Source organism: Mus caroli, chromosome 19 (genome assembly GCF_900094665.2).
Source record: "Mus caroli chromosome 19, CAROLI_EIJ_v1.1, whole genome shotgun sequence".
Lineage (NCBI taxonomy): Eukaryota > Metazoa > Chordata > Mammalia > Rodentia > Muridae > Mus > Mus caroli.
In genome coordinates, this window is record NC_034588.1 from 2,066,469 (window position 1) to 2,090,989 (window position 24,521).

Sequence of the window (24,521 nt, forward strand, 5' to 3'; positions counted from 1 at the left end):
GTGGGTAAGAGCACCCGACTGCTCTTCCGAAGGTCCAGAGTTCAAATCCCAGCAACCACATGGTGGCTCACAACCATCCGCAACGAGATCTGGCGCCCTCTTCTGGAGTGTCTGAAGACAGCTACAGTGTACTTACATTCAATCAATCAATCAATAAATAAATGGTTTAAAAAAATAAAATTTCCTTCAGTATCTCTGTCCTAGGTCAGAATGCCACCTGATTCTAGGACAGAGAGAAGACAAACAGCCCCCTCAAAAGACACTATGGGACTTAAAACAGATAAAACACAAACTTTCTGTACCTTTAAGATTTATACGCTTATTGGATATGGTTTTTTAAACTATAAAACAACAATCCTTAAAGAAAACAAAAACACTCTGATGCCAACATTTCCAAGTTCCTGTAGAGGTCTGTCTTTGTCGTTTTTGTTTAATGGCCTCTAGGTTACAGATACTTAAATTGTTCTGCAACTTAATAACTATAAGAAAAAAACAAAATACCCACTAAGCTTTAAGGTTGCATACCTTCATCTGCAGACACACACGATTGGGTTAAAGAATAAAATACAGGGCTGGTGAGATGGCTCAGCAGGTAAGAGCACCCGACTGCTCTTCCAAAGGTCCTTAGTTCAAATCCCAGCAACCACATGGTGGCTCACAACCATCCGTAACGAGATCTGACTCCCTCTTCTGGTGTGTCTGAAGACAGCTACAGTGTACTTACATGTAATAAATAAATAAATCTTTAAAAAAAAAGAATAAAATACAATCTTCTGTTTAAAATCTCTCAGTAAAATAAGCAGAGCCTAAAATAAGCAGAGCTGAGCAGCCGGCGAGGCGCGGCCACTTCCTGGTGGGAAGGCCGGGCTGTCTGCGGAGCTCGCTGGTCAGAGTGTTCCGCAGTGCTCGTGGGTCTGGAGCGGCCAAGGCCAGCGCAGGCTTGGCGCTCAGCTCAGCGTGTGTGGGTCTCCCGCGGCTGAGCCTGGTCACTCCGTCCAAGCCACCTCCCAAACCGGTCAAACCAGATCAAGAATTTCATTTGTACTCTACCACAGCAAGAAACTTCTGGATAGAGCAAGCCACATGACATCTGCAGTCCAGAAGAGAGAAGGACATATGCTCCCACTCAGATAGCATCCTCCTTTTTATCCGGATGGAGTACTCAAACCAGGATGGTGCGGCCCTTGTTTAGGATCGGTGTTCACCACTCAGTTAACCTAATCAATGTAATCCCTCCAGGCATTTCTTCCAATTTTTTATTAGGTATTTTCTTCATCTACATTTCAAATGCTATCCTGAAAGTCCCCTATACCCTCCCCCACCCTGCTCCCCTACCCACCCACTCCCACTTCTTGGCCCTGGCGTTCCCCTGTACCAGGGCATATAAAGTTTGCAAGACCAAGGGGCCTCTCTTCCCAATGATGGCCAACTAGGCCGTCTTCTGCTATGTATGCAGCTAGAGTCACGAGCTCTGGGGATACCAAAATACCCATGGAAGGAGTTACAGAGACAAAGTTTGAAGCTGAGACGAAAGGATGGACATCTAGAGACTGCCCCACCTGGGGATCCATCCCATAATCAGCCTCTAAACGCTGACACCATTGCATACACTAGCAAGATTTTGCTGGCAGGACCCTGATATAGCTGTCTCTTGTTAGACTATGCCAGTGCCTGGCAAACACAAAAGTGGATGCTCACAGTCAGCTATTGGATGGAACACAGGGCCCCCAGTGGAGGAGCTAGAGAAAGCACCCAAGGAGCTGAAGGGGTCTGCAACCCTATAGGTGGAACAACAATATGAACTAACCCTCCAGGCATTCTTAAAGGCTGACTTACTCTAGATGATCCTTATGGGTAAATCTGGAAGCTTGTCCCCTGTGTGGTTCCATAGCCTATGTGAGTGTGAAGCGTCACAGAGAGCAAGGGACATTAAACAACAAAGCTAATGATGCATCTTCAGGCTAAGCAGCCTGCACCCAACAAGGGGCCATTGGTGGGAGGAGGCAGCCCAGGCAAATTCTGGGAGATCTTGAAAGGAGAGATCTCTCCCCCATTTCCCCTCCCCACAACAAGAGTTGGGGCAGAAGGGAAGCATTCAGAGTTGCCCTTCAGACATTTCTTTTTTTCTTTTCTGCTTTCTTTTTCCCTTGCTTCTGCTTGCTTCTATCTGTTTCTTTTTGAGACAGAGTCTCCTTGTCTAGCTCTAGCTGGTCTGGAACTTACTGTGTGTAGCCCAGGCTTGCCTGGATGGAATACACTGAGCTCAGTCTGCCTCTGCCTCCTGGGTGCAGAGATCAAATGCATTCGCAACCCTCCTCTGTGTCTGGTTTAGACATTCCTTAACATAGCTTGTATGGTAGGCCTTGCACCGGGCTCTGGGATTTCCCAGGAACTGTAAGATATAACGCCATCCTTACTTGTTTTGTCCTAACTTAGTTTATATATCTGCAATTCGATGTCTGATTATTCTCATTTAATTGTTTAATCTTGTAATTAATAAAAAGAGAAAGATAAAACAAAACAAACAAACAAACAAAAAGCAAAGCTGAGCTTGTTAAAAGTTAATATTTGCCGGGTGTGGTGGCACATGCCTTTAATCCCAGCACTCGGGAGGCAGAGGCAGGCAGATTTCTGAGTTCGAGGCCAGCCTGGTCTACAAAGTGAGTTCCAGGACAGCCAGAGAAACCCTGTCTCCAAAAACCAAAAACCAAACCAACCAAACAAAAAAGTTAATATTCCTTTGAAAGAAGGAGGTAAGGGGACTAATGAGATGGCTCAGCAGCTAAAATCCACTGGCTGCTCTTCCTGATGTCTGGAGTTCAGCTCCCAGCAGCCACATGCTGGCCCACACGCAGACAGAGCACTCATACATAAAAACAGAATACATATATAATTTACTTTTTTTAAAAAAGGAGATAAGCAATATCATTGGACCTTCACCTAAGAATCCAGTCACTCCTTCCAGCTGGTCATATGCATTAGGCCCTAATTCCATGATGCTTCAAGGTTTTGTGGAGAAACTTGGGTATACAGGCTAAAAACTAAGAATGAGGATGCGATCCAGCTATGTATCAATGGAAACGCTGTTATGTACACTGGATAAAGGCTCCAGACATTGTCTAACTCCCCCTTAGGAAAAAAATTATCTTGCAACAAATGATAAACCTGTTACTGTTGTGTCTCATGCTATTTCAATTTTAGAAGAGGAATTTATATAAAATAAGGATAGCTAAATGTAATGTAGGTGTTTGACTTGGCCTCTCTTTCTTGGTTCTTGTTTACAAAAATTGGTCCCTCGTTCAAGGTCATGTCTTAGATATTCAAATCTATTGCTAAAATATAAACTTTCTTTATCTCTCAGGATCCGTAAGACAGTTTGGGTTACTTACTCCATAACAGCCAGCCTGGTCTACAGAGTGAGTTCCAGGACAGCCAGTGCTACACAGAGAAACCTGTCTTGAAAAGAAATATTTATTTATTAAATAAATAAATATTCTCTCAACCAATACAAAAAAGAGCAGTCATAGCATTAGACCATTATTTGCCTGCCACTCTGATGCACTGTGTACTGAGGAGTAAAGGTTATGGATGATGGCTGGTCCCTATCAACAGGGACACCACTGAGCCATGTGTTTATTGTGCTTGAAATTGGGGATGGCTGTTACTCAAATCCATCGGATACCTGGATCAGATGAAACTGATGGCATGTTAAGGTATCAAGGACCAGGACTGGAAAGATGGCTCTGTTAAGGGCACTTTCTATATTTCCAGAGAGCCTTGGCTCTGTGTACGGAACGGACATGACAGCTCACAACATCTGTAACACTTCCATGGGTTCTAACTCCCTCTTCTGGCCTCCAGCAGCACATGCATACAGGCAGGCTAAACATCCATAAAATAAATAAACTTTAAAAAGAAAAAGTCTGGTGTAATGGCACATACTTCTTATTCAAGCATTAGGGAGGCAGAGGAAGGCAGATCTTCCTGAGTTCAAGACCAGCCTGATCTACAGAGTGAGCCTACACACACACACACACACACACACACACACACACACACACAGTGTCAAGGACTGGGCACCTGGTGGCATCAGTGAAAACACACATACCCCATCCCCATCCACACTGACATTTTCTGGAGATGCCAGAACTGGGCCCAGGCTAGAGGCAAGTGTCAGAGAACCACAGGACCCACACAGTCATTTTGCAACCAGGGACACAAAAGGCATCCCACACTGGTTTCCTTGTCCTTCCCACGAGGCTGGCCACAATTTGTGGATCCTTCATGTGGGTAGTAGATAGGGAGTTGGGTTTGGAGGGGAACCAGGCTGGTAAGCATCGAGTTCCCTGGAGGATCCTGAGAAGAAAGAAACTCATGGTGCCTGCAGGGGACACCATGGATACTAGAGCCAGGAACTGATCTCTGCACGGGATATGCAGAGCTTCAGAGTGAGGAGGAGGAAGAGGACGGTGATGGACAAGAGCAGCCTCAGTGCTGGAGGGACTGCATCTCTGAAGGCTTTGGCTAGATCCATCTAAAAGAGATGTTACTAAAAATAATGGAACCGGGATTTTAGTTCTGCTTGAGAGGCACAAACAGGAGGATCTTTGAGTTTGAGGCCAGCCTGGAGGCACAGAACATCCATGGGCTACATAGTGAAACCTGTTGAGAGAGAGAGAGAGAGAGAGGATGAACTAATAATAATTAGAACAGGCTGGAGAGAAGGCTTAGCAGCACAGAGCACTGGCTTCTCTCCCAGAAGACCCAGAATGGATTCCCTGCACATGCGTGGTGGCTCACAAAGGTCTATATCTCCAGTTTCGGAAAATCTGATGCCCCCATTTTGGCCTCTACCAGCACCATGCACAAATGTGGTGCACAAACATACAGGTAAACACCCATTCACATTAAATTAAGAATTGTAACTTTAGGGCTGGAGAAATGGCTCAGCGGGTAAGAGCACTGACTGCTCTTCCGAAGGTCCTGAGTTCAAATCCCAGCAACCACATGGTGGCTCACAACCATCCGTAATGAGATATGACACCCTCTTCTGGTGTGTCGGAAGACAGCTACAGTGTACTTACGTATAATAATAAATAAATCGTATTTAAAAAAAGAATTGTAACTTTAATCACAGAGAAGAAAGTGAAGGAGATGCAGCTAGAAGCTGGCTTTAATCTTGTGTAAAAGATGAGGATTCTGAGCCCGCAAAAGGAAAAAGGGTTAAATCGGAGATCTGAAATTGTTGTTTGTTCTTCAAGATGTAAATAACTTGAAACAAGACTAACAATTTTAAAACTTTGGAAATTCACTTGTGTTTAACATGTTGAACAAGAGTGGAGTAAAAACATACAAAATATACCCACGATGTTGTGGAACTATAGTTGGTGATAGGTATTTTCATCATGTTCACGGTCAGATAAGAGGAGGGAAAGCAGCAGCTCCAAAGACTGTCTGGCTTTTCATTGCAGGATTCCTGTAAGATCGCCATGGGGTGGGGGCAGTGCTCTGAATATCTTTGTACCTTTCCAATGTAGCCATATTAAATAAATGTCTTTTTTTAATTCATGCTTTAATTTTTTTTTAATATGGCAAGTGGATATCTGAGTTCAAGGTCAGACTAGTCTACAGAGCAAGTTCCAAGACACACACACACACACACACACACACAAACTTGCCTTGGGAAAACAACAAACAAACAGACAAAACCTAAGCAAATAGCCATTCGCACCAACACCAGAAAGAAGATGTCTTTGGCCCACTGAAAAGACTTTCCCAGGACTTCACTGACTGCGTGCTTGGAGACAGAGGCTGGCAAAATGGAGGACGGCCATCATAGGAATCAGTTTCAACTCTAACAGAGTAGTAATTGCCACTGGCCTTCTGGCTGAAGCTGCTGATGTGCGGTCTGTATCTTTAATCACCAAGTATGCCTGTCCCACATGGAACCCTGTTCATAGAATCAGCATGGTGGACATTTTGACTATAAAGATATTGCTCTTCATATGATGACAGAAGACAAAAGGAGGACTCTTGGAAACACTAAGACCTTTTACAGTATTTCCAGGGAGGAGATGTTCCTTAAGATTCCTGACCTCAGCTGGCAGAGACTGCTAGGCTACCTAGCCCAGTTTGGTCACTAGAAAAGAGCAGCAGAGAAGGAAAGAGAAGAGAGCCAAGAAGTGGACACTTTATCCCTTAAAAAATTTTTGGAGGACTGGGGAGATGGCTCAACAGGTAAGAGCACTGACTGAGTTCAAATCCCAGCAACCACATGGTGGCTCACAGCCACCTGTAATGAGATCCGACGCCTTCTTCTGGTGTGTCTGAAGATAGCTACAGTGTACGTATGTATAATAATAAATAAATCTTTGGACCAGAGCAAGCAGGGACTGAGTGAGTGGGATTGACCTGAGCGAGCAGAGGTCCTTTAAAAAAAAAATTCAATTCCCAACAACCACATGAAGGCTCACAACCCTCTGTACAGCTACAGTGTACTCACATACATAAAATAAATAAATAAATCAATCTTTAAAAAAAAACTGAGGCCCTGGCTGTCCTGGAACTCACTTTGTAGAACAGGCTGGCCATGAACTCAGAAATCCACCTGCCTCTGCCTCCCAAGTGCTAGGATTAAAGGTGTATGCCACCACTGCCCGGCTCATCTGAAACAATTTGAGGGGCTATCCTATGCTACTCAATTTAATTTGCTGGACCAAATCTGGAGGAAGTATATATATATATATATATATATATATATATATACACACACACACATATATATACATATATACATATATATACATATATATGTATATATATACACACATACACACACACATATATATATATATACATATATATGAATATATATGATAGTCTCACTAGGTAGCCCAGGTTGGCCTCAAATTCATGATCTACCTTGCTGGCAGGCATTACAGGTGTGTACCACCAAATGGCCAGCTCATATCAACAACACACATTCACTTGGGACTTCACACGCTCAGAGCATCCTTCACGTCCCACACCTTCCACCTTGAGACAGGATCTCTTATTGTTCAACACTGCATACAGCAGCCTAATTAGCCACGCAGTTTCTATAGAGTCCCCTGGTTTTGCATCCCATTTCTCCATTGGAGCCTAGAGATTACTGACACCTGTGTCACTGTGTCCAGTGTTTTAGTGGGTTCTAGGGAGCTGAACTCAGGCCTATACAGCTTATACAGCAAGCATTTAACCCATAGAGCCACACACTTTTTCTTGGTCTTGATTTGGCATTACTCTAATGGGTTACCTTCAGCTTGTTGAGGTTCTTGTTGTTTTTTGAGATAAGTTTTCTCTGTGTAGTGAAGCGGAAACTTACAGTTCTTTGGAAAGTTAGTTATATCATATGCTGTTTTGCTGGGGCACACAGGTGAAAGGATGTCTTGCTAAAGCAAACACAGGAGAGACTGTTTTCCTGAAGCAGACACAGGTGAGAGGATGTTTGGATATAGCAGACATGTGAAAGGACGCTTGATGAAGGAGTATAAATCTGACCCCACAGACAGTGGCAGATGAGCACCGAGCCAGGGTTTGGTTTGCTCTGCCTTGCTATTCTTTACTAAAGACTTTTTTAAAACAAAATAAACATGTATTCTTCTCCCCTCCTGCCACTGTGGCCTTGGGGCCGGGGGTGGGGGGTGGGGGCACAGCCACCCCCTCCCACCACGTACCTTCTTCAAGTGGAGGCTAAGGCTGAGTTGAAGGGCTGCTGGAGGTGAATCCTTTCAGGAAAAGGCATGAGGGGAGGGGTAACTTGGAGGATGGGCAACACCAGGCTTGCATAAACATGGAAGGCTGTGGAGATTAAGGCCTCAGGCATCCTGTTTTAGGTTGTGTCTGCCAGATCCTCTCTTCCTTGGAGATGCTCATTTCCCTGAGAGCCTGTATCCCTGAGATGGGTCAGCAGAGCCAGTTGAGTGATGACGGTCAGACCAGTTTCTTCTGTGAATCTGAACCAGGGGGACCCATCTTCTCTGTAGCAGCCAGCTGCACACTTCCATTCTCTGCCAGCTCCCTCTTAGTCCTGTCCTCAGCGTGAGGGAGCCCATTTACATAGCAATGTTGAGCTCAACTTGAGATAACCCTGACTTTGTGGGAAATGCCCAAGAACCACTCTTCATGGTCCTGCGGCAGCTTGCCAATTCCATGGCCTCACCTCAGGCCGGGTCACGAGCCTGGCGGTGTCTTCAGGATTGAACTACAGTTGCTGGTTCGCGCCTGGTGTCTGCTTGATGAAAGGACCGGTCTGCAGCTGCTGAGTCGTATTTGGTGTTTGCTACAGGACTGAACGGCTGACAAAGATCGAGCTCGTCCCCAAAGAGCTATTGCTGAACAGGTCCACTTCCCCCAGATCCTAATAACTTAACTTTCCTCTTCCGCTGCCTCTGCTGGGTGCTGGGCTAGAGGAGAGGTTAAACCCTTATTAAAAGTAGGTTGCAAAAAATGTGTGCCTACAGTGTAGCCCTGGTTGACTTGGAACTCATTGTGTAGACCAGACTTGAGCTCACAGAGATCTACCTGCCTCTGCCTCCCTAGTGCTGGGTTCGGGGGTCTTTGCTATCACACCCAGCCCAGTTTTCTGATTTTACAATAAAGAGGTGAGTGAGATATGATAATTCCTTTTCTTCATCTTTTATTTTGTTTGGGTTTTGTTTTGTTTAGACACAATAGTTCTCAATTCTGAGTGATAAGCTCAAAGAAAGCCCTCATTTGTAAAGTGAGACCTAAGCACACTGATGACATCATAGAAAGGAAGATTCCGAGAGAACAGTCAGAGCTCCCTGGAAGCTGGGGCTGTGGTTGGACTGAGCTTAGCTTGAGGGGATCCAGAGAAGGGACTTTGGGTAATACACCTGCACTGTCTTTGTTCCAGGGACTCCAAGACGGTCATGGATCAATCTTCAAGGAGGGACGAGTCTTACCATGAGACACACCCCGGTAGCTTAGACCCAAGCCATCAATCCCACCCCCACCCCCACCCCACCCTGCATAGGCCAAACCAAGGTGGCGTCTATTACGATTCTCCTCAACATGGGATGTTCCAACAACCATACCAACAGCATGGTGGGTTCCATCAACAAAATGAATTTCAGCATTTGCGTGAGTTCTCAGACTCCCATGACAATGCTTTCTCCCATCATTCCTATCAGCAGGACAGGGCCGGTGTTTCTACCTTACCTAACATCCCTCACGCTTATGGTGGATCGCACCCCCTTGCTGAGTCCCAGCACTCTGGTGGACCCCAGAGTGGACCTCATATTGACCCGAATCATCATCCCCACCAAGCTGACCCCCGTAGACCCAGTGAACCTTTGTCCCACCCCCACTCTACTGGCACCCACCAAGGGACAACCCATCAACAACACTTTGAGAGGTCTCAACATCTTAACCCCCAGCAGAACAGAGATCATTATGCAGACACCATTTCCTATCGCTCCAGTACGCGGTCCCATCGCTCCACTGCGCCGTTCAGTCACCAGGAAAGACCTCGCCTCCACGCTGATCCCCATCATGAGGGCCGTCATGAGGGCCATCATGAGGGCCATCATGCCCACTCTCACCATGGTGAGCATCCCCACCACAAGGAGCAACGGCACTATCACGGAGATCATATGCAGCGCCATATCCATCATCACTCCCCAAGTGCCTCTCAACTCTCACACAAGTCTCACAGCACAGTTGCCACCTCTCCATCTCATGTGGGATCGAAAAGCACAGCCAGTGGGGCTCGGTCCAACTTTGGAGCTCATTCTCATATTTTCGGCAAAGCTCAGTCCAGGGAGAGCTTGAAAGAATCAGCCTCTCTGAGTGAAGGGGAGGATCACGTTCAGAAACGCAAAAGTGAGTCTTTCCTGGGGTCCCAACCCAGACTCCTTCCTTGCTCAGATTCATACGCTCTAGCCCAGGCTCTGAACTTGCTTTTCAGCCATCAGCAAGCCCAGTCCTCACTTGTGTGTGCATTCAAATCAGCTATTCGCTTCTGGCTGCTCACTGCCCCTTACTCCTTACACTATGGCTCTGAAAGTCTTGCACTGCCTCCTCTAGCCCTCACTCCATTCACTCACATGTGCATGTCTTCACCATTGAGCTAATCATGTAGATACCCAGTCTTCCTGGGTCCTGGCAGTGCAGAGAAAAAGCTAGGACAATTGCTTTACTCACAGGGTCCAAAGGTAGGGTTGGGTACAATCCCAGACCATCTAGTGATAGGAGCCTGGCATCTTGTACATCAGGAGATTTGCTTCTGTGGATTCGGTGCCCATGCTTGCCCCACTAAACTGTGAAACACTTGCTGAGGACATAACCTGAGAACCAATACTAAAAGGAAGAACCAGTTTACTGGCAAGCATGGAGCGATCCCAATGGTTACAGTCTCCCAGACTCTACCTACCAGTCCAGCACACAGCGAAAGTCTCATGAGTGAACAGAGGAGGACTAATGACTGAAAGGGAACCAGAGTGGTCAGAGTAGGACGGCTTAGCAGGATCTTAAATAGGAAAAGAGATCACCAAGAAGGTGGGATGGTAACAAGAATTGGGTTTCCTTCAAGTTTCCATATGAGCAAAGATAAATCTAGAGTTGTGGTGTCAGGAATGTTTAGACCCTGTCAAACCAAATCCCAAACTGGGCCCCTGATGTGGAGGGTATAAGGACGGTGACCCCAAGACCAGTACAGGACAAGCAGGATGGCAGGCACATAAGAGGAAGGACAATGATGCCCATCTGGGAGGGTACCTGGGGTCACTGCAGCCCATCACTGTGACCTGCAAGAGCATAACTTTCTGACTCCTTTACAGAGGCCCAGAGGGCCCACAAGAAGGCACACACCGGGAATATCTTCCAATTGCTATGGGAAAAAATAAGCCATCTCCTTTTGGGTCTTCAGCAAATGATATTGTCACTGACCCAGTCCCTGGGCTTTGAGACCTTTATCTTCATCGTGGTCTGCCTCAACACAGTCATCCTTGTGGCCCAGACTTTTACTGAGCTAGAGATCCGAGGTGGTAAGCGTCACGGGGCCTTGTCCCTATACTGAACAATCCGTGTGGCTCCAGGTCCTCCTATGAGCCTGATCCACTGCCAAGAGGTCTTTACAATTTATGTTAAGCCCGGCAGTGGTGGTGCATGCCTTTAATCCCAGTACTCAGGAAGCAGAGGGACTCAGGTCTCTGTGGCCATCCTGATACAGGTCCCAGGATAGCCAGGGCTATACAGAGAAACCATGTCTCAGAAAAAGCAAAAAACAAAAGCAAAAGTAAAAACAAATCGACAAAACAACAACAACAACAAAAATCCTAAGTTTCCTCATCTTTGCCTCCTGGCAACTTGTTGACATCTCCAGAGGTAGAAATAGTCTGCAGAAAAGCCAACGAACTGTAGGCCATGCTGTTCATAATGTAGCCACCAGGTGGCGATATGCTCTGCATATACCACTCCAGGTGGGCTGGGTGCTGGGAAGTCTTCTACCAAGAGGCCCTGGAAGCTTTAAAGTGGAAGGCCTGAGAACCCTGGCCTCTGGAAACCCAATAGAGCCAGGTGATTGAAAAGTCGTCACTCAGTGTACTGCATGCACTACCGTTCAAGGCTGCAGTTTTAGAATGCTTATAAAGAACTCTGCCAAGCCTGTTTCTTGTTCCCATTTTACAAACAAGAAAACCCACAAACTGCGTGGTTAAGTCCTTTAAAAGAGCTAGGGGGCTGGACATATACCTTTAATTCCAGCAGAATGAAGCAGAGGTGGGCAGATCTCCATGAGTTTGAGACCAGCCTGACCTACATAGCAAGTTCCAAAAACAAATAACCAAAAGGATAAAGCAAAACAAAACAGACCAAAAAATCCCAACCAAGGGAAGCCTGGGTGTGGCCTACATGAGGTCCCAGTAAGGAGGGAGGAGTAGAGGGTGACCAGGATTCTGGGAATTGTCACTGAGAAGGCCTCTGGTGTCCCCACAGAATGGTACTTCATGGTCTTGGACTCCATCTTCCTCTCCATCTATGTACTAGAAGCTGTCCTCAAGCTAATTGCCCTGGGCCTGGAGTATTTTTATGACCCATGGAACAATCTGGGTGGGTGGGTAAGGTTGCTATAGGATGGGGAGGGGGCACTGAACTGTTTGTGGGGAGCTAAGGACAGAAAAGGGGTGGGGATGGGGTGGTTTTGGAAAGCCTGTAGGTCTGGGCTAAGGGTCTGTTGGGGCCTCCCTAAAACTGAAGCAACACTCTGCCCTTAGACTTCTTCATCATGGTCATGGCAGTGCTGGACTTTGTGCTCCTTCAGATAAACTCGCTCTCATATTCATTCTACAACCACAGCCTGTTCCGGATTCTCAAAGTCTTCAAAAGTATGCGGGCCCTGAGGGCCATCCGGGTTCTTCGGAGGCTCAGGTCATTACCACCAAGGCTACTCGCCCTTGTGGAGATTTCTCAAGGAAAAAGGGAACATGGGCCTGGATTTCCAGGGGGTCCATGGGACATGTTTCTGGGATGGTTGTGGGCCGGCACTGTGGCCCCTTTCGTGCTTGGAATACCCCTCCCCCCCCCCCCCCCCCCCCCCCCCCCCCCCCCCCCCCCCCGCGCGGTCCACCCACGAAACAATCTCTTTATTTTTCCTAGGAAGGATCATGACTTGACTAAGTCACCAATGAATTAGGGACACCTTAATTTTAGCATCCAGTCTGGTTACCAGCTACAGCTCTCACTTGCATCCCCACTAATTCAGACTCCCTCTCCATCACTGCCCACAGCATCCTGACCAGCCTCCACGAAGTGGCCGGGACTCTGAGTGGATCTTTACCATCCATCACAGCTATCCTCACCCTCATGTTTACCTGCCTCTGTATCCTGTGCAGTGGAGGTTGGGCAGCTGCTGGCCTAGGGCAGCTGGGAGTGGGGAGAAGCAGGTCTGGAGGGGCTGAGTGCGACCTGGTGAGAGGTGGTTCAGCGGCGGGGAATCTGGTGATGGTTTGACCCTCAGCAGTCGCCAGTCCTCTTCTCTGTGGTTCTCCGAGCACTGTTTCAGGACTCAGACCCCAAGCGCTTCCAGAACATCTTTACCACACTCTTCACCCTGTTCACCATGCTCACCCTGGACGACTGGTCCCTCATCTACATAGACAACAGGGCCCAAGGTGGGCAGAGGCCAGGATCCAGGGCCTGGTTAGCAGACACTAATAATGACTTAGTTACATCTGCCATATGGGGGGCTGCTGAGACCTGCTGGAAAGGGTGGAAGTTTGGACACTTGTTGATTTCCCTACCATTTCCCTCCCCTAGGCGCCTGGTACATCATACCGATCCTCATGATTTACATTGTCATCCAGTACTTCATCTTCCTCAAGTGAGGCACCAGCTACACCATTGGGTCTTTACCTAACCCACACCAGCCCTCTCACCCTTGTCATGCCACACTGGACTCAAAGGACAGTATGTGGCCTCTTCTCTGGTGTCTCCTTTGAGAGCATCCAACTGTCCCCTCTGCAGCCTGGTGATTGCTGTCCTGGTAGATAACTTCCAGATGGCGTTGCTCAAAGGCCTAGAGAAAGTGAAGCTGGAGGTACCATACACATGGGGCGAAGACTGGGGGGGGGGGAATGGAAGAACAACACTCCAGGGAGGAAACCCTGGTAGAACGGAGGCCTTTTCTCCAGCAAGCTGCCCGGGTCCATGAGAAGTTGCTGGATGACTCTCTGACAGATCTCAACAAAGCAGGTACTGACCAGTCCTCCCTCCTGTCCTTCTACTTCCCCTCTAGAGTAGCCAGGCTGTTTCAGAGGTTCCGAATCTGAAATATGAGACCATCCAAGTTTAGAACTTTGATCCAAAGGATTCTAGACAATCCTCTAAAAGCCAATTAAATGTATCAATTTTTGAAAGACCTTACTTGCAAAACAAATTATGGTTTATCAAACTATTGCTTGTAATGAACTTTCATGGCCTGCAGCAGTTAGTCTTCCATGAAGCATTTACAACTGCCATTATGAGTCACATAGAACTCAAGGTCACCTACACTCATCCAGACTTATGCCTGTAACCCCAGCATTTGCGGGGAGGCAGAGGAGAATCAGAAGTTCCAAAGCATCCTAGACTATATGAGACACTGTCTCAAGAAAAGGGGTATCCCAGGGGATCTGACGTTCTCTTCTGGCCTCCATGGGGGGGGAGGGGCACACACATAGTGTGCATATATGCATTCTGACAGAACATACACACAGAATCTTTTTAAAACCTTTAAGACAAAATGAGAGGAAGAAAAAGGGATGAATATTAGAATGAGTTTCTAGACCCTGCTGTGAAGTCAGCAGAAGATATTCCCCACTTAGGTTGATAATTACCTTAAGTAAAAAGATAAATTGGCTCCACTTAACAGAGTGCAAGAGATCTGAGGAATGGCTTGGTCCAGCACTCAAATGATAGTCTGCACCTGGCCGACATTTCTGCCTTGTTGCCCTTTGGTGTTTGGTTGGTTGGTTGGCTGGTTTTGTTTTGGTTTTTTACTTTTTTGAGACAGGGCTTCTTTATGTAGCTCTGGCTGTCCTGGAACTTGCTCTGTAGACCAGATTGGCCTTGAACTAAGAGATCCACCTCCTCTACCTCCTGAATACTAGGACCAAAGGTGTTTGCTCCCACACCCAGCCCGCCATGTGCCGGGCCACCCTCCTCACCATGTCCCTTCTTTTCACCCAGACACCAATGCACAAATGACGGAGGAAGCCTTGAAGATGCAGCTTATTGAGGGAATGTTTGGCAACATGACAGTGAAGTGAGGAGATGGAAGGAAGCGGGGTAGGGCTAGGGAGGCGGGGATTGGGTCCAGGGCAAGAGATCTGGAAGCCGGGTGGTAGAATGGGAAGCAAAGAATATTGCCTGTCTGTCTTGGGTGGAAGGAAGTAGGTGGAGGGCTAAGGCTTGTTTCCAAGGCTCCAAATGGGATATGGGAAGCAGAAGCAGCCCTGGGCAGTGAGGAGCAGTTCCTAGCTCACAGATGACTTGTGTTGGCTTCACTACAAGGATCATACCAGTAGCAGAGTGCTCTCTCTCTGTCTCTCTGTCTCTGTCTCTGTCTCTGTCTCTGTCTCTGTGTGTGTGTGTGTGTGTGTGTTGTATTGTTTTGTGTTTTGTTTTGAGACAGGGTTTCTTTGTGTAGCCCTGACTGTTCAAGAACTTGCTCTGTAAACCAGGCTGGCCTTGAACTCAGAGATTCAACCGCCTTTGCCTCCCAAGTGCTGGGACTAAAGGTAGGTGCCACCACTGCTCAACTTCTCTAAAGTATCCTGACCCTTGTTAGATGCAGGCTCCATGCAGGTTCCAGGGACCCAAAGAGAAATGTTCCTCTGTTAGGGCCACTCCTGTCCATCCTGCCAGGCCCTTTGCTGGGTCACTTGACTGACAAGGTTCAGCCAAGTGGAAGGATTAAGGATACTGTGGAGAATCGTGTGGGCAAGGTCTGGAGATCACATGGTGAAACCTCATCGATAATCAATACCCATCCCTGGCCGGGCTAGCTGAAGATCCTTGGCGATGACTTAGGGTCCTTGGCAACAGGCTGGTAACTCAGTTCTCAGGCCTAGTTCTCTTGAGGTTCTCTGTGGAAGCCAAGCCCTGTGCTCCTTCTCGCAGCCAGTCTGGCTCCAGATCATTATACAGGTCACAGTTGCAAGCCGATATCCTCTGGAATTCCACTCACCATGACAGAATCCAACATCTGCAGCCTGGTGTTCAGAATTCTATATGATTGGGGTAGTGTTAGCTTCCCTCAGATCATGGCCATTGCTACCTACGGCATAACCTTGTTTTGCCCACATTCTTTTCTAAGATGACATATGTATTACTGACAGGCCCCTACCTACACTGTTGTTCTCAGGTTATCTATTGATATCAGGCTCAGATGACCAGTATTTGAGAGAGCCAGTTTAAATTCCTAACTACTGTCGCCTCCTGGGTCACTCTCCTGTTTATCTGACATGTTCCAGGATCTGAGCCACCATTGTGGCCTCTGCCATATTCTTTGGGGATACCATTGCTACTGGTCCCCCCACTTAGAATATCTTTCAGTATAGCTTTGGCTTTTACTTTCCATTAGGCTTAAGCTCTGATCCTAAGTCTTCCTTTACCCTCTGGATAAAGTCCTGGCTGCTTCCTCTAGAAGGGCCCTAGGCATTGTGTTGACATTAACAATGGGTTGTAGTATCTGGGTCCAAAGGTGATATCAATTTCTTGTTCATTTCAACATCCTTGGAGCATCCTGTTTTTCCTACTCCCAGTGTGTTTGGCAAATGGATTGATAAGATCCAATGAGTGGACAAGTGAGTGAGAAAGAACACAGGGCAGTAAATGGGGGGATGGATCTTGTGTAGACTGAGTACGTGGATCCAGAGAAGAATCGATGGGAGAGGGGAGGTAAGCGTGCAGTGGTTGGATGGGCACATGGTGGAGTGGGTCCATGGAGAGGCTTGCGTAGATGAATGGGCAAGATGGAGGTGCAGGTGGCTAAAAGATGAGCCACTGCTGATGCCTCCACGGCACAGACACACACAGACTTTTGCGGGTATTGGAAAACAGACAGACATATCTGATATAATGGTGTACGCTGGTAACCTCAGCTCTTTGAAAGGCAGAGGCAGAAGAACCACAAGTTCAAAGCCAATCTGGGCAGCTCAGTGGGAACTCATCTCAAAATAAAAATGTAGGGGCTAGAATAGATGGCTAAGTCTATAAAGCAATCTCTATACAAGCATGAGGGTCTGTGTTTGGATCCTAACACACATGTAGAACACTAGGTGTCGGCGTGCACTCCTGGACCTGTGATGCCAGCGCTGAGGAGGATGCAAAGTCAGGAGGATCCCTGTGGCTTGCTAACCAGCCAGTCTAGCCAATCAGCGAGCTCCAGGTTCAATAGCAGACACCATCTTAGACAGTAAAGTAGGGAACAATAGAGAAAGACACCCAATGTCGACTTCTGGCCTTCACATGCGCACACTCATGTATACCCAGAGACACACATATGTATACCCACAGGCACACACTCATGTATACCCATAGGTGCACATGTACACAAACATACACACATCTACAAAATAAAAAGTAAAAAAGCAAAATCTAGAGGAGGAGACATACTGGAGATAGACACCTCGGTCATGGTGAGGAGAGCCATGTTGGTCCCTAGGAGCCCAGTCCTTGCCTCTGCCCCTCTCCAGGCAGCGGATGCTCCACTTCCAGTTCCTGCAGTTGGTGGCAGCGGTGGAACAGCATCAACAGAAGTTTCGTTCCCAAGCATATGTCATTGATGAGCTTGTGGACACGGCATTCGAGGTGAACCAGGAAGGAGAGGGGCAGGGGAAAGGAAAGGAGAGGCTTGGGGGTAGATGCTCTTACTCAGAGTACCATGGTATCGGCAAAGGCTGGCCCTGGTTCCTTCACACACACACCCTATCTGACCCTACAGGCTGGAGACGACGACTATGGGAAGTGACCCTGAAGAATACTAACCTGAGTTTCTGGCAAGCTACCTACCTCGGTGGGTTGGGACATGGCCCTAATGCTGCTGGTATTATCCAGAACCATGTTGGACTGAGGTCCCAATAGAGTTTTTAAAACCCCTGGAGGGCTCTGTGTCCTTACTGGCTAGCCTGAAGCAAAGGTCAAGAGGCAATCGAATAGTGTGCTGTAGACATATGTTGACAGTTGCTTGTGGAAGAGGCTCTTCTTGGATCTCCTCTGACCTCACCGGGTTCCAGCCTCTCAGTTCAGTCCAACAGGATATTAGAAGAGATCAGAAGAGCGGCATAGACAGAGGAGCCCGGGGAGAGGATGGAAGACCCACTGTGAAGTCCTTAGATGGGAAGAACCTGTCTGTCCTGGGGTTGGGAGAAAAAAGAATGGACTGAAACAGTCCAGAACTTTCAGGGTTGCATTAGAGGCCAGGCATGGGACTCAGCACCCAGGAACTCAGGCTTACCAGGAACCCAACATTTAACATAAGGGTAGCAACTCAGTAGGAATACTTAGAACCCAAATAGTTGGTGGCGCATGCCTTTGATCCCAGTACTGGAGAATCAGAGGCAGGTGGAACTGTGAGTTCCAGGACAGCCTGGTTACAGATTGAGTTCCAGGACAGCCAAGGCTACACACAGAGAAATTCTGTCTTGAGAAGCAAAAACAAAAACAAAAAAAACAAAACAAAAAAAAAAACCAAAAGCAAACAAGCAAACCCCTCAAAAACCCAAAGGGCCAGGTACGTTGGCACACACCTTTAACCCAAGCATTTGGGAGGCAGAGGCAAATGGATCTCTGAGTTTGAGGTCTGGTCTACAAAATGAGTTCCACAACAGCCAGAGCTACACAGAGACACCCTGTCTTGAAAAACCAAAAATAAATAATTTAAAAGAACCAGAGGTTTAAAAGAGAGCGAGAAGAGCTGTGGAGATGGCTTGGACCTTAGAGGGCAAAGATCACTTCCTGCTCTTCAGAAGGAACCAAGTGCAGTTCCCAGTACCCACATCAGACGGCTCACAGCCACCTGTAACTCAGATCTAAAGATCCGCCGGTCTCCGTGGGCACTGCACTCACATGTACAATCCACACACAGAGACACAAACATTTAGATTAAAATAAAATTCTTAAAAAAAAAAAAAACCCTGTAAGTTAAAGGTCATTGACATCACCTTCCCCACTGAAGTGAGCCACACAACCTCAGTGGAGGCCTAGAGAAGGCCTCTTATCCTTCTAGTGGATGGAGACAGGGCCATGTGACAAGGACCAGTTGCTTTTGGGAGACGGCCAAAGACAATGAATGGCTACTTCTGCCCAGCTGCTTTAAGGCTCAGATGAGTCCCATGGGTCTGACTCATCGGAGCCCAGGCAGGATGTCCAGAGCCTGTGTCCACAGTGGGACACAATGGGACTCTTGTCTATACTGAGCATTGAGTCGAGGTGAAACTCAGTTCTGGCTCAGGGGCTCCCCATCAAGGGTCAGCCATCTTCCATCATTTCTAACCATATTGCTCTTAGTAGAAGCCAATCTAGAGGGTTGTGGAGGTTGGAGGGCCACACCACTGGTCTGGTCCAGGCAGCAGTTCTTTCTCCAGAAACTTAAGACAGAGCATCGCTCGGTGGCGGCTCCTCTCCCTAACCCTTGCTTAATCATGCCCAGGAACACATCAAGGAAATACCATCTGGGATTTGGGCACCAATTCCAGGGGTGGAGAAGCCACTAGATACAGACGTCCCGACTCTTGCCACCCCCCCCCCCCAGCCCTCACACATTCATCCAACAAGTATTTCCTGTCACCTGCCCTATACTGGCTCCATGCTTGGTATCTTCTAGTTGATGGAACTTGGGAATCCTTCCAAGCAGTGACTGCATAGCACAAACTGCACTGTCATGGGTATCAGGTTCCAGTAGAAGCAGGGCTGTGAGTCCCCTCTCAATATCAAATCCAGTCCCCCGGTGTGTCAGGTTTCCCAGGTGACACTCAGCCTCCATTCCCTCCATGTCGTGGCCTTTGAAGGCAGTAGATGGAACCCCAGCTGCCCTGGTGTTCATGAGGTCACAGAAGTGGGGTGGGAGAGTCAGACAGGAACAAGTTAGGTGTGAGACCTTTCTTAGGAAGGAGGTGTGAGATAGTGAAGAGCAGCTGTCTGGTTACCCTCCCTGCTACCCCGGTGATGCCAGCTTGAGCCTAGCACCTTCTGATGCTCTCAAAGCAACTGGTGACTATGGCCTGTCCCCAGGTTAGATGCATGTTGGTGTATCTGAACAAGACTTCTGGATGTGATGTAAGTGCTGGCTTGGAGGGAGGGGTGCTGTATACTCATCTCTGAGTTACTTAATGCTTCTCCAATGTGTGTGCATTCTGCCTGGTGCCTCTGCTTCTGTCTCTAGGCTGTGTTGCTAGCATCTTCAGGACATGTCCACAGGCACCTGAATGGGTCCTGGGACTGCCTCCCCTAACTGTTTGACCATGTGTATAACAAGAATTACAACTACAAAGAAATTTACAAAGAATCTAACACCTGCTTCCTTCACTCCAACATGACATTGACTGGTCCCTGTCCCTCCTGTGAGAGTGACCCCTCCTAGATAGCAGCTCTTGTCCCCTCTGGAACTCCATGGCTCAGGATCATTTAGGAATCTTGCCCAGAGCAAAACTCTGAGAAAATACCCCTGGGAAGGATGTGAGGGGCATGTACTGGCTTCATGACCTCTGGCCTAAGGGACTCAGGAGAGAAAGTCACCTCCAGCCGCCAGTACATACGAGAATCTTTGTGAGCTGGGAACCCAGTCCTGTGGGGCCCATGGAGTTGAGCAGCCATCTTACACAACTGTTCAGTACTGAGAGTTCAGCAGGATAGGGGCTTCCCTTCACGAGCTAGCTGATGAGGGGACTGGACTGGATTGGAGACTGCTTGGAGGTCCCTCATGTAGCCAGAGTCATGCCCACAAGGCCTGGTGTCAGAGCCTTAGAGGGCTGTAGTCTGAGAACTTGACATTCCCCCAATATATATGTGGTCAAATGTCCCAGACATGCTGAGTTGGAATGGTGCACGCCTGTGATCCCAGTACTTGGGAGGCGGAGGCAGGTGGACCTCTCAGTTTGAGGCCAGCCTGGTCTACAGAGTGAGTGCTAAGACAGCTAGGGCTATGCAGAAAAACCCTTCCTCAGAAAAAAGAAAAACATTCCAGCTACCGAGATATGAAAGGCTTTGTTGCTGTCGCAGAATGTACCTTGCAAAAGCAAGCAAGGTCTCATGAGTGCCCTGTAAGCCTGCTGGCTGGTGCTCTTTGCTGCTTCACCATTTGAGAGCAATAACAGGGGCTGTGACACTAATAAACTCACTGGCCTGAGCCATCAGGCTTTGCAACCCTCCTGACCCCAGGTTTTGACACCCTCCTCCTCGGAGTCCCAGCATGAACCCTGGCTGGGAGAGAGGCTGGACTGGCTCACACAGACATCCCTACTGTAGCTAGTCTCGGGTATCCATCTTCTGTGCCGTTCTTTCCTCCTCTGAGGCCACTGAAAATGTCTGGAAGAGGGGCTTCCATCTGAGGACCATACCCTCAGTACTGCCTCGGAGGGATCAGTAGGGGCTCCCCTGGAGGGTAAGGATATGGTACCCAGCTGAGAGTCACTGGTAGCAGAGTGAGGGTCAGGGTGAGTGAAACACACAGGAGAAAGCAGTGCAAGAAGCAGAGCTGGAGATTTATTGCAACAGACGTGGCCCGTGGCCCTGAGGCACCTCCACCATGCTTGTTTCCATGGGGCCCTGACTCTGTCACCCCGGGGCCGGTCACACCTGCACGCAGTCATGCTTTAGAAGCTGAGTGGTGTTCTTCCAGGGGACTTCAAGGAGCTCAAAGTTGCAACGCAGTTTCTGAGAGGGAAGCACAGAGGACAAGGAGGGTGAGATTGGCAGCGACCTCCTCCTCCCAGAAGTCAGCCCCCTGGCGGCCACGTCTCTATGGAGCCGGGGACAGACCATGAGTGGTCCCAAAACATGGAATCAGAAGGCAGGAGACGCTCCCAGGTTTATCTCAGGCAACTCCTACCCCAAGAGGAATCCCCAGTCTCTCTTTTCTGCACTCCACCCTGGCCTGAGTCATACAAGAGCCAAACCGAACAGGTGGAGCCAAGCTTTTGCCTGACCAGATAGACTGGTCAGGATAGACAAGCTAAGGGCCTCAGACCCTACACAGGGTTGGGATGGGGTCGGTGCTGTTACCTCCTGCTGCCCCCCTGCAGCCAGAGGGCAGGTGGTGAGGTCCATGTGTTCTCCAGAGACTCTGGTCTTTCGGCACTCTGTGCTTTCTATGTCCAAAGTCAGGTAGTACTTGATGCCAGCCACCAGCTGGGAACCAAACAGGGCAGGTGAGAGATGCCTGGGAGTCCACCCCGTGTGTCTATGCTTACCCTCCCTCTAAGAGTCTCCACTCTCCCAGGCAAATGCAACCCGCTGACCTACATATTCAGACCTGGAGTGGAGGCGGGAACTTCTGTGTGTGAGCAGAGCCCTAGGCTGGGCAAAAAGCTGGAGAGCTCTAGTCAGCAGCTAGACTGTGAAGGTGAATGGTATGTAGTACCTACCCTGGGCCCTCCCACTCCACCTGGCAGGCTGGGGAAGTGAGGTTAGGTATGCCAAAGGAGGCTGGATCCTGCATTTCTTTGACAGTTAGATAGTTAGATGGTTACCAGAGGACTTTGCTTCTTATCTGTTTTGTTTTGAAGTATTTCATAGAAAGGTCTGGGGGTTATGGTTGGTTTTAGTGCCCCCTTGTGTTTGGTAGCAAGCCAAGCAGCTCTCTGCTTGTCTCCTGTCCCCTGTCCTCGTCCCCTGTCCCTGTCCCTGTCCCTCTCCAAATTGTCCCTCTCCACAGCCACTCTGTCCCATAACCTGTCCCACAACCTCTGTCCCAGCCACCGCACCTGATATTTTGCATCGATGACTTTGGTGTCTCGGAAGTAGTAGAGGCTGTCGCTGCCCATATTGTAGCTGGCCACAGCTGCCTGTGCGGCCTTTTGCACCCGTGGGTCAGTGGGTGACAAGTTCTGGCGTTCTCCGGTCCTGCGGCTCCGCAGCTCGGCGCGGGCGTCCGGGGACAGGGTCAGGAGGCAGAATGCGAGCAGGCCAAGGCCCATCGCCAGCGGGAAGTGAGGACGCTCCATAGCCGCGGATTCGGTGTCTGGAGTTCCATCCTGCGCGGCTTTTACAGCCTTCGCGGGCCCCTCCCGGCCCCGCCCAACGCCTGCTTGTTTCCTTAGCAAGCCTGGACCCGCTTGCAGGTGCCTGGAGGCGGGTGCACCTCCCCTACCTACACAGTGTAAGAACCAGAGGTGGCACTCAGGTCCCAGGACCTCTACGTGTAAAGATGTTGGCCTATCATTCCTATCTCCCAGGAGGGAGAGAACAGTTCATACCAGGGCCCTGACGTTTGAGTTGTCAAAAGCAATTATACGGTTACATTCTTACTGCCATCATTTTATCATTTCCTTTTTTCTTTCTTGTTTGTTTGTTTTTTTCGAGACAGAGTTTCTCTGTATAGCCCTGGCTGTCCTGGAACTCACTTTGTAGACCAGACTGGTCTCGAACTCAGAAATCACCTGCCTCTGCCTCCCGAGTGCTGGGATTAAAGGCATGCGCCACCATGCCCCGCGCTGCCACCATTTTCTTATCGTGCCGTTTTTAGAGAAATTATAACTCGCAGCCTGCGTTTCTTCTTCTGAAAAATAAATGATATAAGGATCGATGAACTGACACAGGTAAAGAGCCTAAGAGAGGCCGGGTGCCATGCAAACGGTGGGTAGGAGTCCTTACTACTCAAGCCAGCACTACTGTCCCTCCCAGCCATGGTGGACCCGGTTGGCTGACCCTTTCACTTTGCAGAGGTGGGACGCCATGGCACAGAGGGAGAAGTAATATGCGCAACGATTTCAACTGGTCCCTAGTAAGTAAGTATACTGAAGAGCCTAAGTCTTGTGTGTGTGTGTGTGTGTGTGTGTGTGTACGCTATAAAATAAGATCTTGTGTGTCCCTGGCTGACCTTGAATTTCATAGCTCAGGATGACTTTGAACTCCTGATCTCCCTGCTTCTCCCTTCCAAGTGCTAGCATTACCATCATATTTTATTTGGTGCTGAGAACAGAATCCAGGGCTTCATGCGTGTTAGAGACAAGCACTCTACCAACTAATGTCCCCAGCCTCATTTCATTTTGCTGGGCTTGAACCTAGGGTCTTGTGCATGCTGGGCAAACACTTCACCTGCAGCCCTCGTTTTTTTTTGCTTTTGTTTTTGTTTTTTTTTCAAGACAGGGTTTCTCTGTGTATCCCTGGCTCTCCTGGAACTCACTCTGTAGACCAGGTTGGCCTCGTACTCAGAGATCTGCCTGCCTCCGCCTCCCAAGTGCTGGGATTAAAGGCGTGTGCCACCACGCCCGGCATGCAGCCCTCATTTTACTCCTTATCTTTAGATAGGGACTTGTTGATCACCCAGGCTGACCATGAGGCCCTTGCTCTATAGACTGGGCTAACCGTGAAGCCCTTTCTCTGTAGACTGCAGGCCTTGAGTCTGTGGCTTCCCAGCTTCAGCCTCCTGGCAGGAATTACAGGCCTGTGCTACCAGGTCAAGTTCACATCTATGTTCTTAGCTCAGGCTGAGTTTGAAAAGAAAGACTTGCCTCCAAAGAGGGGCGTGTCACACCAGTTGCCATCTTTCTAACTGGGAGGCTTTGGATAGTCACTCAGGGCCTGGGTGTCCTATGGGAAATAGGATGACAAGTCTTTTTTCCTAAAGCTGTTCTTCTGACAATGACGGTTCCTGGTTGTTATCCCTAAGGACACTGGACATCCAGTGGGGTAGGAGCAGATCAGCCACCCCATGGCGGCTGCACGTGGGCTGCCCTGGCAAAGTTTCTTTCCCCGGGCATCTTATTTCATGTTTTCTGACTAGCTCAATGCCACTTTCCCTCTTTTTTTTTTTTTTTTTT

At 48.5% G+C, this 24,521-nt stretch overlaps 2 protein-coding genes across 3 annotated transcripts; one reads left to right on the forward strand and one right to left on the reverse strand.

Moving 5' to 3' along the window:
* The first annotated feature begins 8,817 nt into the window (after nt 1–8,817).
* Nucleotides 8,818–17,634, forward strand: Catsper1 (cation channel sperm associated 1). 2 transcript variants are annotated; one of them, XM_021152059.2, is made up of 12 exons: nt 8,818–9,885; nt 10,842–11,048; nt 11,998–12,111; nt 12,276–12,429; nt 12,789–12,880; nt 13,029–13,172; nt 13,318–13,381; nt 13,525–13,597; nt 13,692–13,752; nt 14,728–14,803; nt 17,238–17,352; nt 17,486–17,634. In XM_021152059.2, the coding sequence occupies exons 1-12, from the start codon at nt 8,934–8,936 to the stop codon at nt 17,510–17,512; spliced, it is 2,079 nt and encodes a 692-aa protein (XP_021007718.1). In that variant the 5' UTR covers nt 8,818–8,933; the 3' UTR covers nt 17,513–17,634. The 2 variants fall into 2 exon arrangements, with proteins under 2 accessions (XP_021007718.1, XP_021007719.1); XM_021152060.1 differs by lacking the exon at nt 11,998–12,111 and having other exon boundaries at nt 8,832–9,885.
* Nucleotides 17,635–21,222: 3,588 nt separating this feature from the next.
* On the reverse strand, nt 21,223–22,748 carry Cst6 (cystatin E/M). Its single transcript, XM_021152618.1, has 3 exons — nt 22,464–22,748; nt 21,763–21,888; nt 21,223–21,414 (listed from the first exon to the last, which is right to left on the reverse strand). The coding sequence occupies exons 1-3, from the start codon at nt 22,701–22,703 to the stop codon at nt 21,331–21,333; spliced, it is 450 nt and encodes a 149-aa protein (XP_021008277.1). The 5' UTR covers nt 22,704–22,748; the 3' UTR covers nt 21,223–21,330.
* Nucleotides 22,749–24,521: the final 1,773 nt, after the last annotated feature.

What these genes read in the sequence shown, in the direction of transcription:
- Catsper1 (XM_021152059.2), top strand. Translation starts at nt 8,934, where the DNA reads ATGGATCAATCTTCAAGGAGGGACGAGTCTTACCATGAGACACACCCC. An exon ending in CATAGACAACAGGGCCCAAG is followed by an intron (nt 13,173 to 13,317) that starts GTGGGCAGAGGC and finishes TCCCTCCCCTAG; the next exon opens with GCGCCTGGTACATCATACCG. An exon ending in TTTGGCAACATGACAGTGAA is followed by an intron (nt 14,804 to 17,237) that starts GTGAGGAGATGG and finishes GCCCCTCTCCAG; the next exon opens with GCAGCGGATGCTCCACTTCC.
- Cst6 (XM_021152618.1), bottom strand. Translation starts at nt 22,703, where the DNA reads ATGGAGCGTCCTCACTTCCCGCTGGCGATGGGCCTTGGCCTGCTCGCA. An exon ending in TCATCGATGCAAAATATCAG is followed by an intron (nt 21,889 to 22,463) that starts GTGCGGTGGCTG and finishes TTTGGTTCCCAG; the next exon opens with CTGGTGGCTGGCATCAAGTA. An exon ending in CTGCAGGGGGGCAGCAGGAG is followed by an intron (nt 21,415 to 21,762) that starts GTAACAGCACCG and finishes CTTCCCTCTCAG; the next exon opens with AAACTGCGTTGCAACTTTGA.